We start from the raw sequence: 16,207 nt of genomic DNA, 5'->3' as shown, positions 1-16,207 counted from the left end.
GAACACTCTGTACCCATTAAATAATAACTCTTCCACTTTCCCCACCAGCGCTTGGTAATCTCTGGTCTACTTTCTGTGTCTATGAATTTGCTTATTCTAGGTACCTCGTATAAGTGGAATCATATATTATTTGTCCTTCTGTGTCAGCTTATTTCATTAAACATAGTGTTTTCAAGGTCCCCATGTTGTAGCATATATCAAAATTTCATTACTTTTTATGGCTGAATAATATTCCATTGTATCTATATACCACATTTTGTTTATCCATTCATCTGTAATGGGTTATTTTCACCTTTTGGCAGTTGTGAATAATGCTGCTGTGTGCATTGGTGTTCATGTATCTGTTCAAGTCTCTGCTTTCCATTCTTTTGGATATGTACCTAGCAATGGAATTTCTGGTTCACGTAGTAATTCTTTGTTTACCTTTTCAGAAACCACCAAACTATTTTCCATAGTGGCTGCACCATTTTACATTCCCACCAGCAATGCTTGAGGATTCCAATTTATATGCATGTCAACACTTGTTATTTTCCTTTTTTTTTTTTTTACTGTAGCCGTCTTGGTAGATGTGAATTTGTATCTCACTGTGGTTTTTTGATTTGTATTTTTCTAATGACTAATGATGTTGAGCATCTTTTTATATGGTTAGTGGCCATTTGTTTTTCTTCTTTGGAGAAATGTCTGTTCAGGTCTTTTGCCCATTTTTTAATTGGCTTGTTTGTTTTTTTGTTGTTGAGTTTTAAGAGTTCTTTAAATATTCTGAATATTAATCCCTTATATATATGATTTGCAAATATTTTTCAGCTTTTTTCTGGGTTGTCTTTTTGTTTTCATGATAGTATCATTTCTTTTTTCATGATAGTATCTTTTGATGCATAGAGTGCTTTATTTTGATGAAGACCAGTTTATCAATTTTTTCTTTTGTTGCCTGTGCTTTTGCTGTTATAGCCATGAAGTTGTTGCAAAATCAATGTCATGAAGATTTTCCTATGTGTTTTCTCCGAAGAGTTTTATAGTTTTAGCTCTTATGTTTAGGTCTGTGGTCCACTTTGAGTTAATTTTTGTATATGGTGTGAGTAAGGGTCCATCTTCATCTTTTTGCATGTAGATAATCCAGTTTTCTGAGCACCATTTGTTAAAAAGACTGTCCTTTCCCTGTTGAATGCTTTTGACATCCTTGTTGAAAATCAATTGACCATGTATGTGAGGGTTTATTTCTGTACTCTGTGTTCTATTTAATTGGTCTGTATGTCTATCCTTACGCCTGTGCTATACTGTTTTAATTACCATAGCTTTGTAACAAATTTCAGAGTCGGAAGGTATGAGTCCTCCAACTTTATTCTTCCTTTTCAAGGTTGTTTTGGCCATTTGGTTCCCTTGGGAGTCCATGTGAATGTTACGATGGATTTTTCTATTTCTGCGAAAAGTGCCATTGGGATTGCATTGATTAGTTGCTTTGGTTAGTTGACATCTTGACAATATTAAGTCTTCCGTTCCATGAACACAGGATGTCTGTCATTCATTTTTGTCTTTTTAAAAATTACTTTCAACAATATTTTGTAGTTTTCAGCATGCAAGTCTTTCACCTCCTTGGTTAGATTTATTTCTAAGTGTTTTATTCTTTCAGTGCTATTGCGTTCTTTATTTTTGTCCTCAGTTCTCCTGGTGTCATGTAGTAGGTTGCTGCCTGAGTATAAGTATATACTTCATGGTCTTTGTGAACAAGTTAAATTTGTTCATGCAGTTGTTAAAGGACGTTGTCAGAAAGTAGTTGAGCTCCTGAGAAAATCTGGCTTAATATCTCGGATTAAGAGAATATTTTTGTTTATTGGCTGAATCTCTTTTGAAAATGATTGATTGCTTGTAGTCAGGGGTGGTGTATTCTTTGTGTATGTGCACATGAATATTGCTCTGTCTGGGGTTCAGAGCTGAGTGCTGCTGGTAGATAGCTGCGCATGAACGCGTGTGTCTGGGAGGGGTGGGGAGTGTGAGAGAGAGGCACACAGACTGGCACAGACCGAAAGGTTGGGCTTTGTATAGCATCATACAACCAGTGTAACTTTTGCTCTTTAGAGTAAACTTGCTCATTAAAGTGCCAATATAAGTGAACAAGTTATGTGTCCCGTTAAGTAAAACCTTCATCTGTTTTTGTTACGTTTCTTTAGGGAGGTTTAATGTCGGGACCTCATGTTTTCGGCTTTATTTGGAGTTCTGTCCTGAGATCCATGGGCACATATGAAGGATAACTGACTTTCAGTGCCCACAGTTGTTGAATGATATTTGTCTGCAAGAGGGAATTTATCCTGTAGAAGCTTATATAAGAGGGGAAGAAGTAAGAGAAGAATATAAATCAGGTGCAAAAATAAAAGGTAGTTTTATGGTGAATTCCTGCTCCCTGGTTTGCCGGCTTGATTGCATTCTCCCAGCCAGTGGAGTGAGAGAGTTGTCTGGGTTCACCGGGTTTACTGGGTGATTGATTCCTCTCAACCTGGTCCCAGGTGTCTGTTTACAAGAGAATATCCTAGAGATCCTGGATGGTCCTCTTAGTTAACTGCTTGTTTCCCTTTCCCAGATAAACATTAGAGGGTACGGTTTTGTTTTGGTAATGAGCAGGCTTAGCGAAAGCCAGACAACATCAGGAGCTTATTTTTAGAAATTATACTCTTGTGTGATGTATGCTGTTTGAGAGTGTAACAAAAACTTATAATTAGTTCTGGAAAAATCTTGACCATATGGAGTTGGAAAGGTTTTTGTTTGTTTGTTTGAAGAATCTGTCTTATTCTTTTTCCATAAACTTTATCTTTATAACAAAACCTTGACAGTTCTTGTTGGTGTCCTTTGTTAAAGGTCACTTGCCTCCACAAGTGCATGAGTGATATGTGAAAGCTCTGCTTCTCTGTGAGCAAACACATGAAAGGGGGCTCTATCCCAGTAGCACGTGTCAAGCATGTCAAGAACTCACTCGGTCCCTGAATCTTAAAGCCAGCACAAGTGAAGTCCCAGCAGAGCCCTGAAACACATCGTGAGGGAGGGGCCTGGACACTGAAGAATCCTGCACAGAGATGATTTTCTGCACTCATATTCACAGATATTTGGTCACATCTGCATGTCATATTCCTGCAAACACTGTGTCTGCATCCCCCCAGCTTTCCTGGGCCTTTATCTTTAACTGCAATAAGAGACCTCGGAAAGTGAGAATATGACAAGGGATGTGTAGAAATGTGACATGTGTTGGATCAAACAGATATATTGGTTATGTCTGATTAGTTTTTCTCTTCCCCAGTGAATATTAGATTCTATGTAACAGATTTAGAAAAATGTCCAGATGGATTCACTACCATTCAGCAGTGACAAATATTGTGGTTCTCTTATTAATTGAATCTTTAATCCTTTTTTGTCATGTTTCTTATGTTTATCACTATTCTCTGATCTGTGAAATATTCAGGAATTCTTTAGTAATACTGTAAATAAAAGTCTCATTAGAATTCTAAGGTTCTCCCTGCTCCTGGTTTTAAAGAACATTTTATTTTTGAATTAATTAACCTGGAAATACATTGGGTGGACAGTATAACCAGATAGCACCAGTGTAGTGCTAATTCTTATTCTCTGGCTGTCACTAGAGTTTTGGAATCAGTGTTCCATAAACTTCTATTTTACCAAATAGCAACAGATTAAATGTTGTGGAAATAATAAATATACAGAGGTTGTAAATTTTAAGGTACTCTTAAATGTTTCTTTTTTTTCTTTCTTTCTTTCATTTCTTTTTTCCTTTTTAGGACAGGAAGATAATAAAATGAAATTCTCAGATACGCCCTCAGTAACAAACCACTTCCCTCAGTCAAAGCTGGACTCCCCAGGGAAACTAGAGCCTGACAGACCAGATGATTCTTCCAGTTGTACTGATATTCAAGAGGTAGCTCTTTCTTCACCGGAGTCAGATTCATGCAATAGGTAAGAAACTTGCAGTAGTTGATTATTTAAAAGTTCTGTTTTCTGTGCATGCTAAGAGACCAGCAAAAATAACCAGAAATAGCTTTGAGGCCTGGTGCCATTCCTCATCTCCTTCCATTGTCTCCTGCTGCTTTGTAAGGTTCACAAAGGGATCAGGGCAGGATGTGGGGAGTATGTGCAGCAGTCACTGGGGACTTTGTTTTCTGCTCTGTAGGCTTTTTTTTTTTAATTATTTTTAATTTTTACTGGAGTATAGTTGATTTACAATGTTGTGTTAGTTTCTGCTGTACAGCAAAGTGAATCTGTTACACATATATCCACTCTTTTTTAGATTCTTTTCCCATATAGGCCATTATGAGTATTGGGTAGAGTTCTTTGTGCTATACAGTAGGTCCTTATTAGTTATCTATTTTATATATAGTAGTGTGTATATGTCAATCCCAGTCTTCCAACTTTATCCCTTCCCCCTCCCCCCTCCCCCTTACCCCGTGGTAACCATAAGTTTATTTTCTGCATCTGTAACTCTATTTCTGTTTTGTAGATAAGTTCATTTGTACCCTTTTCTTAGATTCCACATATAAGCAATATCATACGGTATTTGTCTTTCTCTGTCTGACTTACTTCACTCAGTATGACAGTCTCTCGGTCCATCCATGTTGCTGCAAATGTAGCCTTTATATAGATATTTTTGCTAGAGTTAGAAAAGAGAGCATGACTGGCAGTGAAATTTTTATCAAGAGAATGAGTGAAGGAGATAAACACAGCTATACTAGAAAGTAGAGATGGCCAGAAAGACAAAAGAAAGAAAAATTTAATTGAGCAAATAGAATGGATGGGGAACCTTTTATAATGAGAGAATTTTTCCAAATTTTTTAAAAGACAATTTAAGAAGATGATGTGTTTTTGAAAGATGACATAGTGTTGTGTTATAGTTACCATTTTGTGTTCTTGCGATTCACTTTATATGATAAATGCTACCCATGTTTCTACCTCATCTTTATAACTTTTTAGTAGATGCAGCATTCTGTTGGGTTTCTGTACCATAATTGACCAAACTTTTCAATTTCTATTGGATTTCTACATCTTCCCCAGTGTTTTTTATACTTACACACCTAAAGCTGTGGTAGAGCTCTCCCTATAGGAAGTCTTTTGTTTCTAATGAATTACGCCCTTAACTTTAGCATCATTTTGACCTTGGTGGGTGTTGTTGTTGCCTTCTGAATGAATTGTACCAATTTTAAATGCTAACAGCAACACGTTATTTAATCTTTGGTAGTCGTTCATTTAAAAATTGTTCACAGTACTCTAGAATGATAGATTATGTCTAATCTAAAATATCAAATTAAGAAGAAATTTTTTTATGAGAAGAATATACCCAAGGACCTTTGCTTTCCTAGGGTTCTTGGAAAACAGCTTCAGGTTATTCAGAATCAAGTATTAGGAAGGGAAAATCTTCTCATTTTGCCCCGAACATTTTCAAGATCAGAAACGGTTTATCCCGAGTTGGGTAAAGGCAGAACGTACGGTAGCCTGAGTTTCTGCAAGACTGTGGCTCTGCTGCACAGTTACTCTGGATCAGGCCATTCCTGTAAGTTCATTGGGTAGTGTTTGTTTTTAAACACGAAACTTAACGGAGTACAGGGTAGAAACGGAGGAGAAACAGAGTTCAGGGAAATAAGAGTGAGTTTTTAAGCATAGTCACGAGATGCCCGAATGTTCTGGAATGCCAGGATGAAATGGGACATTTTTATAAATTTGGAGTGGAGGGTGGAATGGAGGAAAATGAAAGGGGAGACACATGGCAGCCAGATGTGTTTTTATCTGGTGGTGAGAGTGTGGGAAACAGGATGAGTTTGTTGGAGGTCTTGGCCTCAGACAGACTTAATGTTATCACTGAACTGTGAGAGGGTTATTAAATCATTTAATTTCTTTTAAAGTAGGCTCTTATATTCTTCCACACTTTAATTAGTTATGCATGTATATATGTCTACACACACACACACACACACACACACACACACACACACACACACACACACACACACACACCCAATGCACCCATGACCAGTGGAACTACCTGCTAATTGCGAATATTTAACAGCTTTATTGAGGTATAATTTACGTACCATACAATTCACTCATTTAGGTGACAATTCAATGGTTTTTACTGTGTTGCCAAAGTTGTACCACCATCACCACAATTTTAGAGCATTTTCATCACCCCGAAAAGAAACCTCATCCCCATTAGTAGTCACTCCACAGTTCCTCCCAACTCTGCTAGCTCCTGGCAACTACTGATCTACTCTGTCTCTATTGATTTGCCTATTTTGGACATTTCATATAAACAGGATCATACAATATGTGGTCTTTTGTAACCGGCTTCTTTTACTTAGTATACTATCTGCAAGGTTTATCCATTTTGTATCGTGTTTCAGTACTATATTCCTTTTTCTTTCTAAATTATATTCCATCGTATGGATATGCGTTTTATTTTTTCATTTATTAGTTGATGGACGTTTGGGTTGTTTCTAATTGTAGTTTTAACAAGGACAAAAATCATCGACTTTGTTTGCACACTTTGGAAGCTTAGCTTTTAGAGACCGAATATGAGGATTTGTGTGGCTTGCCTTGAGAAATCGGTCAGTGTCTGGTACTCATATCTCAAGTATAAAGAAGTGTTACACACATTGTAAATATTAAATATGTTAAACTTTAAAATTTTAATTTAATTAAGTACCCTTTTATACCCTCCTTTTAATTTGCCCTGTCATTTTATCAGTCTAAGGTTTTTTACATTTAAAATGTTGAGTCTGTTCCTTATATAAGACCTAGAAACTCAGGCTAAAGGGAGCGTGGGAGTGCAGTGGTATTTGCTTTGATACCAGGGTGGACCACTGGGCAGCCAATTCCGGAGTGGACTGTGGAGGAGAAAGTGTGCAGGGGGAGCAGCCGTGGTGCAGCAGGAAAGTACAGGCTTACAGTTGAGTGGCTTCGGGTCAGGATCTGCTGGGTGATTTGGGAGTCAATCTTTTGAAGTCCGTTTCCATAGCTATGAAAAGCATGTATAAATATCTTCTGTCTCAGATCTATTGGGAAGATGAAATGAGATAATAGATGTGAGAGTCTTTGATAAATATATGATTATTCTGGTTTTATAAAGACCAAATCAATTGAGTTTTCTTCAGTAATACTGCAAAACTTGGGCCTCTAGGACTGGATATTTCAGAAATGCTTTCATAGTCCTCTATTCCTTCATTCTAATTCTTAAGCTATTATATCATGGAGTAAATCCCACAATTTATCTTTTTTTTTTCCTACTTCTGTTCTGAACTTTAGAAAGTTGTGAGCCTGGGCTAATTAGTTCCATTGAAAATTCATTTAATTCAGCCTCAGCTGGGTGCTCACCACCTAATTTACTCCTTATTGCATTTCCAACCCAGTTGCCTGTGTCTGTTTCCTCACTTTGAATGAACACCTTGTCTCCCAGTTCACCAAGGCAGCTAATCTGACCTGTCTCCAGATCTTCCTTTCCATTTTAAGGTTTCTTGTAATTTCTGACCACTTCTTTCCTGTTAATTGTAAGAGAAAGGTATATTTCTTAATACATTTCTAAAGACATATTCTTTCTTAAGATGAATTCATCCACCTCCTCTGAGACTTTGCTCCATCACTCATGTCTTAAGTTTGCTCTCAGATGACCCTTTTTCGTAGCCCTTCCTCCGATCTCTTCTCTTATTCTTCCCACTATGCAGGAAGTAATTTTGACTTCCTCTGTGAATTCCTGTAGCAGCGTCTCTGAATTCCATTGCAGTTTGTCTAAATCAAATCTTGCCTTGTATTATAGTTATTTGACTATCCTCGTCCTTCCTATTATTACTCATCAAAGTCCTTAAGAATTGAGTCTGTCACTCATTTAAAAAAAAAATCTCCTGCCTTGGGTTACTACACAACCATTATTAAGTGAAGGATTTCTTGATTCTAAGGTGTACATTTTCTGTTTTACATTTTAATGTCTGAAATTGTGATAGGTACAGTGATCAATGGTGTTTTACAGTTGCTGCCAGCCAGGTGGTAGTTGTGATATACTTGCCGGTGTGTGAGTTTCAGTTGAGTTACATGTATTGTTAACATTACATTGGTTTGTCATTTAAAATGTCTTCAACAAAATAATGAGAAAAAAGTTGTGTACGAAGAAAGTAACAAAATACAGCAGGGTGAAAGTTTGATGTTAGCGAGGTAGTGTTCACTGTTGGATGAATGACTGCAATTCTGTATTTTCTTGCAAAACAGTCGGGTGATTTACAAGACCTAAAGATGCCCACAAGTATCTGAAGACTTGTTAGTGAACTATGTGCAAAGGATTGCTTGTTTGTTACATGACCTACTGAAGGCAGGAGAAACGGTCACGTCCCTTGGAATAGATGGGAAAAATTTCAAAGTAATAACAGTGAGCCTGACTGATTCATCTGTTGCAAAGACTATTGTTTGGGTGTCAGGTATCAATTTGTCAGACATTTCTTGCTGTCTGTGAACAGAAGCTGCTCATCTTCCAGTCACAGGTTATGTGATTGAGAAAAACAAAATTATGAGTTTAGTTTGCAGAATGGGTGTCAGTGCCTTAGATGAAATGCCTGGAGGCAATTGTCAGGTAATTTGGAGAAATGCTTTATCTCCAGTGCTTTCGGTGGTACAGAGGATGACTTTGTGAGGGAAAAATCAGACATCATAGACGTTGAGTCAAAACATGATGAAGAGTAGGGCTCCGAATCTGAATACGTTTTAGGAATACTTTAAACAACTTATTTCAGTTTTTTAAAAAATATATGTACAACAGTGGTATAAGATAAAAACCTATGTCTTCATAGGTTTAAAAGAACTCTGGATATGTAAAAATTAAAAATAATGGTTCCTGTTACCATTAATGTTGTCTTAGATATTTGAAATGTGGTATCTGAATATGAATAAGGTCCCTAACTCACTTCAAGCATAATTTTACCACCTAGTTGGAAACTAATAAAGTCGGTCATAACACTCATAAAGTTGGTGGTAACCTGGCAGAAGGCTGTCACAAAGTATAGTGATCCATTGGTAAATGCCAGTGCGATTTAGTGACTCTAAAATCTAAATGGTCAAGAGAGATACACAGTTGATTAGGTTAATTAACACCTTAGAAATCAGGACAAGAATTCAAAGTGAAAAGGGACCCATCACAACCAAATGCCTTTAGTGGAATCAAAGCATTTCGGAGATTAGTGGTCTTTATTTGTCTGGTCCAACTTTTATTTTCCATAATTCAGACATCGCATGGAAGGGAGATGAGACATGACACTCAGTGACTTTGTTCAGATCTTTTCCAACCCTAACATTCTGTAATCCTGTTATTTTTGGCAAGTGTAATAGTTGATAAATTATCTGTGTTCTTTTACCACTTGACCATTGCAGACCGTGAATCAACCTTCTAGAATTATGCTTATTCCTTGTATATTGAAGTGTTCATTTCTTACGAAAATTTTCTCACTTTTTCTTTTTATGATAGTTTTATTGCTTTCACTGTAAAGCCCTAGATTTTCAAAACAACTTTTAATTTAGATGTTATGCATGCTTATTGTGAAAAATAGAAAATTTAGGTAAACAAAAAGTAAGAGTCCAGTAAAATTTTATCAGCCAGAAAGAACTTTGGGTTAACACTTTCATATGTACATTCTTCTAAAGACAGCAGTATGGGTACGTGGATACTTAGAGGAACATTTTTAATACAGAAGAATCATAATATTTTGTAAATTTTTATGCTTTTTTTTTCTCTTTTAAAGAGACAAGTCATGCTGTTTTAGGTCTAATGTGAGTGAAAATAAATTGAGTTGTTTTTTTAATTCATGTAGTCATGCTGTAATACAGATTATGGATCTTATTGAATTACACTATTGGTTTTCTTTGTGTTAGAGCAATATTTAAATTGATGTAATATGCCAGATTGACAGCTAAGAATAATCTTACTTTAAGATCCAATAGGTGTATCTAATCCAAATAATTACTAGGATGAAATTGTTTGTTGCTAATTTGATTCTTAACTCTTAAATAAGTACCTCTTTTAGAGTTTTAATTATTAATGTTATATTGATTCTTTCTTGCCAGTTTGAAGACAGATGATAAAAAAATTGATAAGAATTTTAGATTTTTGTACACCTCCTAGATGACTCCCGGGAGTTCAAGAGACTTGTCCAAATTTCTGTAAATTCACTTATTGTTCTTCTTAAGAAGAGAGGGCTTTTGTTCCCTGAGTTTTGGCAAGCAGGAAAAACTGCATTTTTTTTGAGTGCTAAGTTATAAGAAAAGATGCTTTTGATTATGACCCTAGAGAGGAAGCTTTAATCTTCATGTAGAGATGAATAGTGGTCATGCTATTCTTTGGAAGAACCTTTAGATCATTATTTTAAAAAAATATTTATGCACTTTAATTCTAGGCAATATAAGTTAAAAAGAAACTCTTTATATAACTGGAAAAAACTGGGTAATGTCATAGATTAGGTAATATTATATCAGTATTCAATTTCCTGATCTTGAAAATTTTATAATGGTCGTGTAAGTGAATGTACTTGTTCTTAAGAAATGCACGCTGAAGGGTTAAAGGGACATGATGGCTGAAACTTACTCTCAGTGCTTAAAAAAATAACGTGTATGTGTGTGAGTGTACACACACACAGAGAAAGAGTGAGAAAGCAAATGTGGCAAAATGTTAGCAATTGGAAAATCTGGGTGAAGGGTCTAAGAGTCATTTTTTTTGTAAGTGTGAAATTGTTAAAATTAAAAAAATTTATTGGAAAGGGTCATTTTCCATAATCAGAGAAGCTTGTTTATACCAGAAGATTTTCTAAAAGAAAGATTTATGGTTACGATTTATTGGCTAAAAAAAGTGGTAGCCAGGGATCTACATGGGATGCTGAGTATTGTTTTCAGTCGCTGAAACCATATTTATTTCAGTCAGTCTGTTCAGGACCGACCCAACATGGTTACCTCAGCTTTGGTGTGTTCGAGAGTGTGGGCTAATGAAGCAGGGACTTTGATTTCAGTAGGAATGAAGAGTATCACAGAAACCACCTAATTTCACTGCTTGGTAACTTGTAACCTGCGTGAACCTTCTTGCAGATGCCAAGTGCTGGTCATAAAAGAACCTGGGTCAGGTAAGGTGTGAATGAGTACATTTTAACTTTTCACACTTCCTGGCCAAAACCATTACCTCTTCTTTGATGCTAGGTCAGTAGCAGCATCTTTGTGTAGGAATTCCAATACAGACAGGCACAGAACACCGGAAACTTTGACAAAGAGGCGTATTAACTATGGGCCATGAATTTCGTGTATTTTGGTACAACTTTTCCTCGCTTTTCAGTCATTTTTCCAAGAGCTATCTGTCCAAACTTCTTAAGAGCAAGAGAGCAAAAAACAAAAATATGTGAAGAAATCTTGATTACAATTTGTTGGAAAATTTAAGGAGTAGTTAAATTTCAGCTTTTCTTAAATTCTGAGTCAACTGGAGAATGATGGGGGAAATCGTAAGAGAAAAAGTGCCATTGTGACACTCATCTGAGGAATGTAGAGTACTGGCACCATCAGCCTGTTGATAAGACCACGCTGAGTTTATTGCTTGTTGAAGGGAATGGGAAACACTACCTCTATCATCAAAGTGGCCTCTCAGCCAGAGGGGGCAAAGCTGACTTGTGTGTTGAGATTACGATTTTGGTTTAGTCAGTTCTTTCAGTGCGGGTCTTGGTTAGGATTGGGTAAACCTAATAGTTCAGAATTGGTGAGTACAGCAAGATGAGGATTCTGAGGAGAGGAGCTCAGAGTCCTTGGGGGTGTGTCCCTTGATGCTTGCTATTGAAAAGCTGATGGGTTTTGTAGGAGGTCTTTGGACTCAACAATATGTGAGTGCTAGCAGTGTTCTGTGTTATATCGCTTAGTCCACAGGCAAGCCCATTTTAGAGAAGTGGAAGTGAAAGGTCTAAGGAGTCACATAAGCAGCTTAGGGTTGTACACATGGTAGATGGCAGTACCTGGACTTGAGCCGAGGTCTAGTTGACCTCAGAGCCCAAGTTTGCCCGACTGATAATGCTTCTGGCCAAGCCGGCTCGCTCTTCACATTCTTGAAAGAGTGTAAACATGCAGTGCTTGAAATGTTTGGGCTTCCTGAGAAGCAGACCCCGAGACAGGGATTTGAGTGAAAGTGGTTAATTTAGAAGGTGAAAGAACCACGCTGTCGGGAGTGGGCAAGTGCGACAGGAAAGGGAAGATAGCATTTAAGGGGCATATTATCAAACCAGACGTCACTGTGAGCGACTGGGGTTTATCCCTCCTGGGAACTGGGAGCTGGTTTAAAACACACACCTGAGTTGTCCCACCCAAGGCAAGGGGCAGGGGTATGTCGTTTGGTTGGGGGCTGCTCCCCGCTGCTTCCAGCCTTCCATGCTGGCGACAGAGCTGGCTCTAGCACGGCAGGCAAAGGCGCTTACGTTTGGAGATCAAGTATGTCAGGGGATGAGGGCAAGGGGATAGGGGCAGGGCACCAGTGGGGTCTGCCCAGGCCATGATTCCAACTGAAGACAGGAAACTGGTTTGGTTTTCTGTAGACTCTATTAATGCAAATGGGGTACTGTAGACTTCTGTCTGTATCTCGGGCCCAAGAGAAGGCAGGAGCGGGGGTGGGGGGAGTCCCAGAGCTCATTGCCCCTCTGTGCCCCTGTTTGCCAAGCTCTCTTGCCCGTCGCTGCCAGGAAGGGGAGACGTAAGGGTATTTGGGGGCTGTTGAATAAGTGGTAGATGAGCAGATGCCAGGGAGAGAAAGGGACAGATAATCTAGAAAGCTCTGAGACAAATGGGTCCACAAACTGCTGGAGGAAAATGTGTTTGTTGATGAGAAACAATTTACTTTTTCCTCCTGTGTGATAGATAATGAACTGAAGTATGAAGTAATCTTTTTTTATCAAACTGAAGTTCACCAACATACTAAATAAAAATCTCTGGGTCTTAGAAAAATCACAAGCACGGAACTGGGACTTCTTTGATTGTTGGGAATATTTCCTCATTATCCTGGTTTGTTTCTCCTCGGCGGCAGTTAGAGCAGTGTTAATGGGCCTTGTGGTGTCTGTGGATGTCCTCTCCGCTTCGGACGTGACTCTCCAGGGTGTGGCAGAAGAAGCCTGCTGGTCTTTCTGGGGAAAGTCTTTAGAAGTACCTCATTAATAGGTGACGATATTGTGTGCCTTTGAATCCTCCTTGGACAGAAAGGGGGGGAGAGAGCTAACCTTTTATTTGGCACATTTAATAGCAATTATTTTTAAATGTTTTTTACACAGAATTGCTTCTTCATGATTAAGAATTAGAAAGTAGTTTGAAGTATACTTCTCTGTACTCTTTGATTTGCACTGATGTGTGAACCTTAAATATTTCTCTAATATGTATTTGCTGGGGTTTTTCCCTGACTTATTTCAGAAGGCTTTTGTCTAACTCTGCTTGTCCGTAGCTTAGCGTAATATTTTTTTTCTGTCATGTTACTTGTGTGTCTTTGTCTTAAGTGGATGGCAAATGGGAGTCAGGTTCTGACTGTTGGAGGGGAGATTACAGACAAATAAGGCTAAAACTATCCATGTGGTAGTGGATTAGAATTGGAGACCTTAAAATGAACTCATGTTTAGCTTAATATAGAGTCAGATGGATACATACAGAAATATTTATAGATCTGTGTGTGTAAGTGAGCTAGTTATTTTACACATGTGTTTCCTTTTTCTGTGAGCTGCCAGGGCCCAGAAGCAAGGGCAGCACAGCTGCCAGGAGCACACCTAGTGCCCTGATCTTGGTGTTTAATAACATTTTCCAAAAGAAGGAACCAGTGCTTCTTGGCGAAATGGCTGAATCCAGGGCTGGGGCAGGAAGCAGGGAAATGCTAGAAAAAGAGACAGAAAAGGGGGGAAGGAAGGCGAGAGGAAAGGAAAGGGGAAAGAAGGGGAGAAGAAGAGGAAACAAAAACCTGACAGACATACCTCAGCCAAGAGATCAAGGTCAACATCAACAGCAGTGTTATGCTGATGGCGTGTGTGCTCTTGGTGTGATGCCCTGGAAATGGCACATTACCTCTGTGGTCTTCCTCCTCCAAACTCAGTAACCTCAGTCAGACTGTGAGAAAAACATCAGACAAACTCCAGTTGAGGGTCATTCTGCAAAATAACCTGACCAGCATGCCTCAAAACTGTCAAGGTCATCAAAAACAAGGAAAGGCTGAGAAACCAACACTGTCTGGAGGCACCTAAGGAGATACGACTACTAAATGTAATGTGGTGTCCTGAATGGGATCCTGGAACCAAAAAAGGACATTAAGTAAAGGCTAAAGAAATACAAATAAAATATGAACCTTAATAATAATAATGTATTAATATTGCTTCATTGGTTGTAACTAACGTATCAGACCTAATGTAGGATGTTAACAATAGAAGAAACTGGGTGTGGGGCATATGGGAACTTTCTGTACTATCTTTGCAACTTCTCTGTAAATATAAAACTATTCTAAAATTAAAGTTTTTCTTTTTTTAAAGTACATTACAACATCAAAATAAGGAGACATAGTGGCATGAAAATATTCAAAGAATGTATTGAATGTTGGAAAACCAAAGTCATGGAAACATTTTCTTCAGTGGTAAATTGCACAGTTTCTAGGTTGTAGTAAATTTAGTTATTGAATTCTTTTTTTTCTTTCATTTAATATTACGTATTACATTTAGTCATATAAATTAATAAAGCCCTGTGTAATGCATTCCATAAAGTGCATTATTTTGTACTATGTTAAAATTTAATCCGTAAATGAAGCGTGAAGGAAGAATTCTGTTTTCCTCTCGGTTGTCTTACTTGTTTTATCAGTTTTGCTTTCTTGTGCTAATATTTTTACTTTATAGACTGATTCCACCTCAGAGGATGTAGCTTACCCAGCCTTTACGTTTCATCAAAAGAGAAAACATGCACGGTTTACGATAGGCCTCACCATCTTCAGTTACCATGTTTTTATTAGTGAATATATACTTGTAAAAGTGGTTTGAGTAGTGATCGTCCCAGAACAATGTGAAAGTACAGATAGTTTTTATCTTTTCTGCCGTTCTCATCGGCAAAGGGTATTTGCTGTTAAATAATGAGGTTTTCTTCTAATCTCAGATACTTCATGTTGGCACCTTTTAGGGATTTTTTTTTTTTTAAATGCATTTTCACTGGGTGATCTGATGGGCTTCTTTATAGTAGCTTTTTTTGTTTTTGTTTTATAATAAATTCATGATTTTTCAGCATTCTGAGTCAACCCTAGGTGGTAGATATTTTTCTTTGTTTTCACCAAATTCATGAACTGCCATGATATAAAGCTCCTCTGTAAAATTACTTTGCGCCCTTCAATTTTCTGTATCAGGAGAGAGTTTTACAATTCCATAGTGGTTGCTAACTTGTGTATCTAAAATGCTTGTTGAAATTGGCAGTCCCTTCCAGGTTCCACACTTGTCACATGATACCTTCATTGTCATAGCTTGTAGCAGTGTCTGATTGTCACCGGAGGTTTTGGTACGATGACTGAAGTGTTGAGAGTTTGGGTTGGCATGACACGGTAATACTTGCTATTTTTATAAGGTTGAAGTTTTTAAAAATGTATTTCCCTTTTTAGTTTTTCAGACATTTTGTAAACCATATAGGAATTCTTGTTTCAATGTGCTTCTGTGTATATTTGGCTTGATTCATAAAACTGAGATATAATCTTGACTGGTTCAGAATTTAGTTCTTCATTAAAAAAAAAAAAAGAGTAGGCGAGAACGTATTTTTCAGAATGCTTGGAGCAGAGTAAGTATGAGACCTTGAAGGAACTACCAGTTCCTTTTAAATGTCAGACGATCGATAGTTATTTTGGATCAGCACTCCCAGACCCCCAAACATAGGCAGGCAGTTAAGAGCTTTCTCTAGTTTAAAACAAAATGTCAGAATCAGAATCCTTTAGTCTTGTTCTGGTGAATGAAATTGGATGAACTAGAAATGATATGTAACTTCCACATCATGCTGTTGGAATTTTGTATTTTCAGTGAATTGTTCAAGTTTATCATTTGTTATAGTCAACTTGAAAGTTAAAGTCAGAGCTTTTTTCCTGCCTTCTCAAGTTATACTATCTTTGCTTTTAAATCAGAGGAACACATGTTATGAGATCTCCTTGGAGACCTTCAGAGCCTGGGAAGAAGGCACGTTCGGA

General features: G+C 37.6%; 1 protein-coding gene across 5 annotated transcripts in view; it reads left to right on the top strand.

Moving 5' to 3' along the window:
* Positions 1–16,207, top strand: part of RAD18 (RAD18 E3 ubiquitin protein ligase) — a 105,585-nt gene that overhangs the window by 67,614 nt on the left and 21,764 nt on the right. For all 5 annotated transcript variants that reach the window (XM_061195568.1, XM_061195570.1, XM_061195567.1 and 2 more), the window contains exon 11: positions 3,777–3,951. In XM_061195568.1, the coding sequence (XP_061051551.1) occupies positions 3,777–3,951 (175 nt within the window). The remainder of the gene's footprint in view (positions 1–3,776; positions 3,952–16,207) is intronic.

The sequence above is a fragment of the Eubalaena glacialis genome, chromosome 7, assembly GCF_028564815.1.
Source record: "Eubalaena glacialis isolate mEubGla1 chromosome 7, mEubGla1.1.hap2.+ XY, whole genome shotgun sequence".
NCBI classification, from domain to species: domain Eukaryota; kingdom Metazoa; phylum Chordata; class Mammalia; order Artiodactyla; family Balaenidae; genus Eubalaena; species Eubalaena glacialis.
The sequence above is the reverse complement of the archived record's forward strand: the minus strand, read 5'-3'. Positions and strand labels throughout refer to the sequence as shown.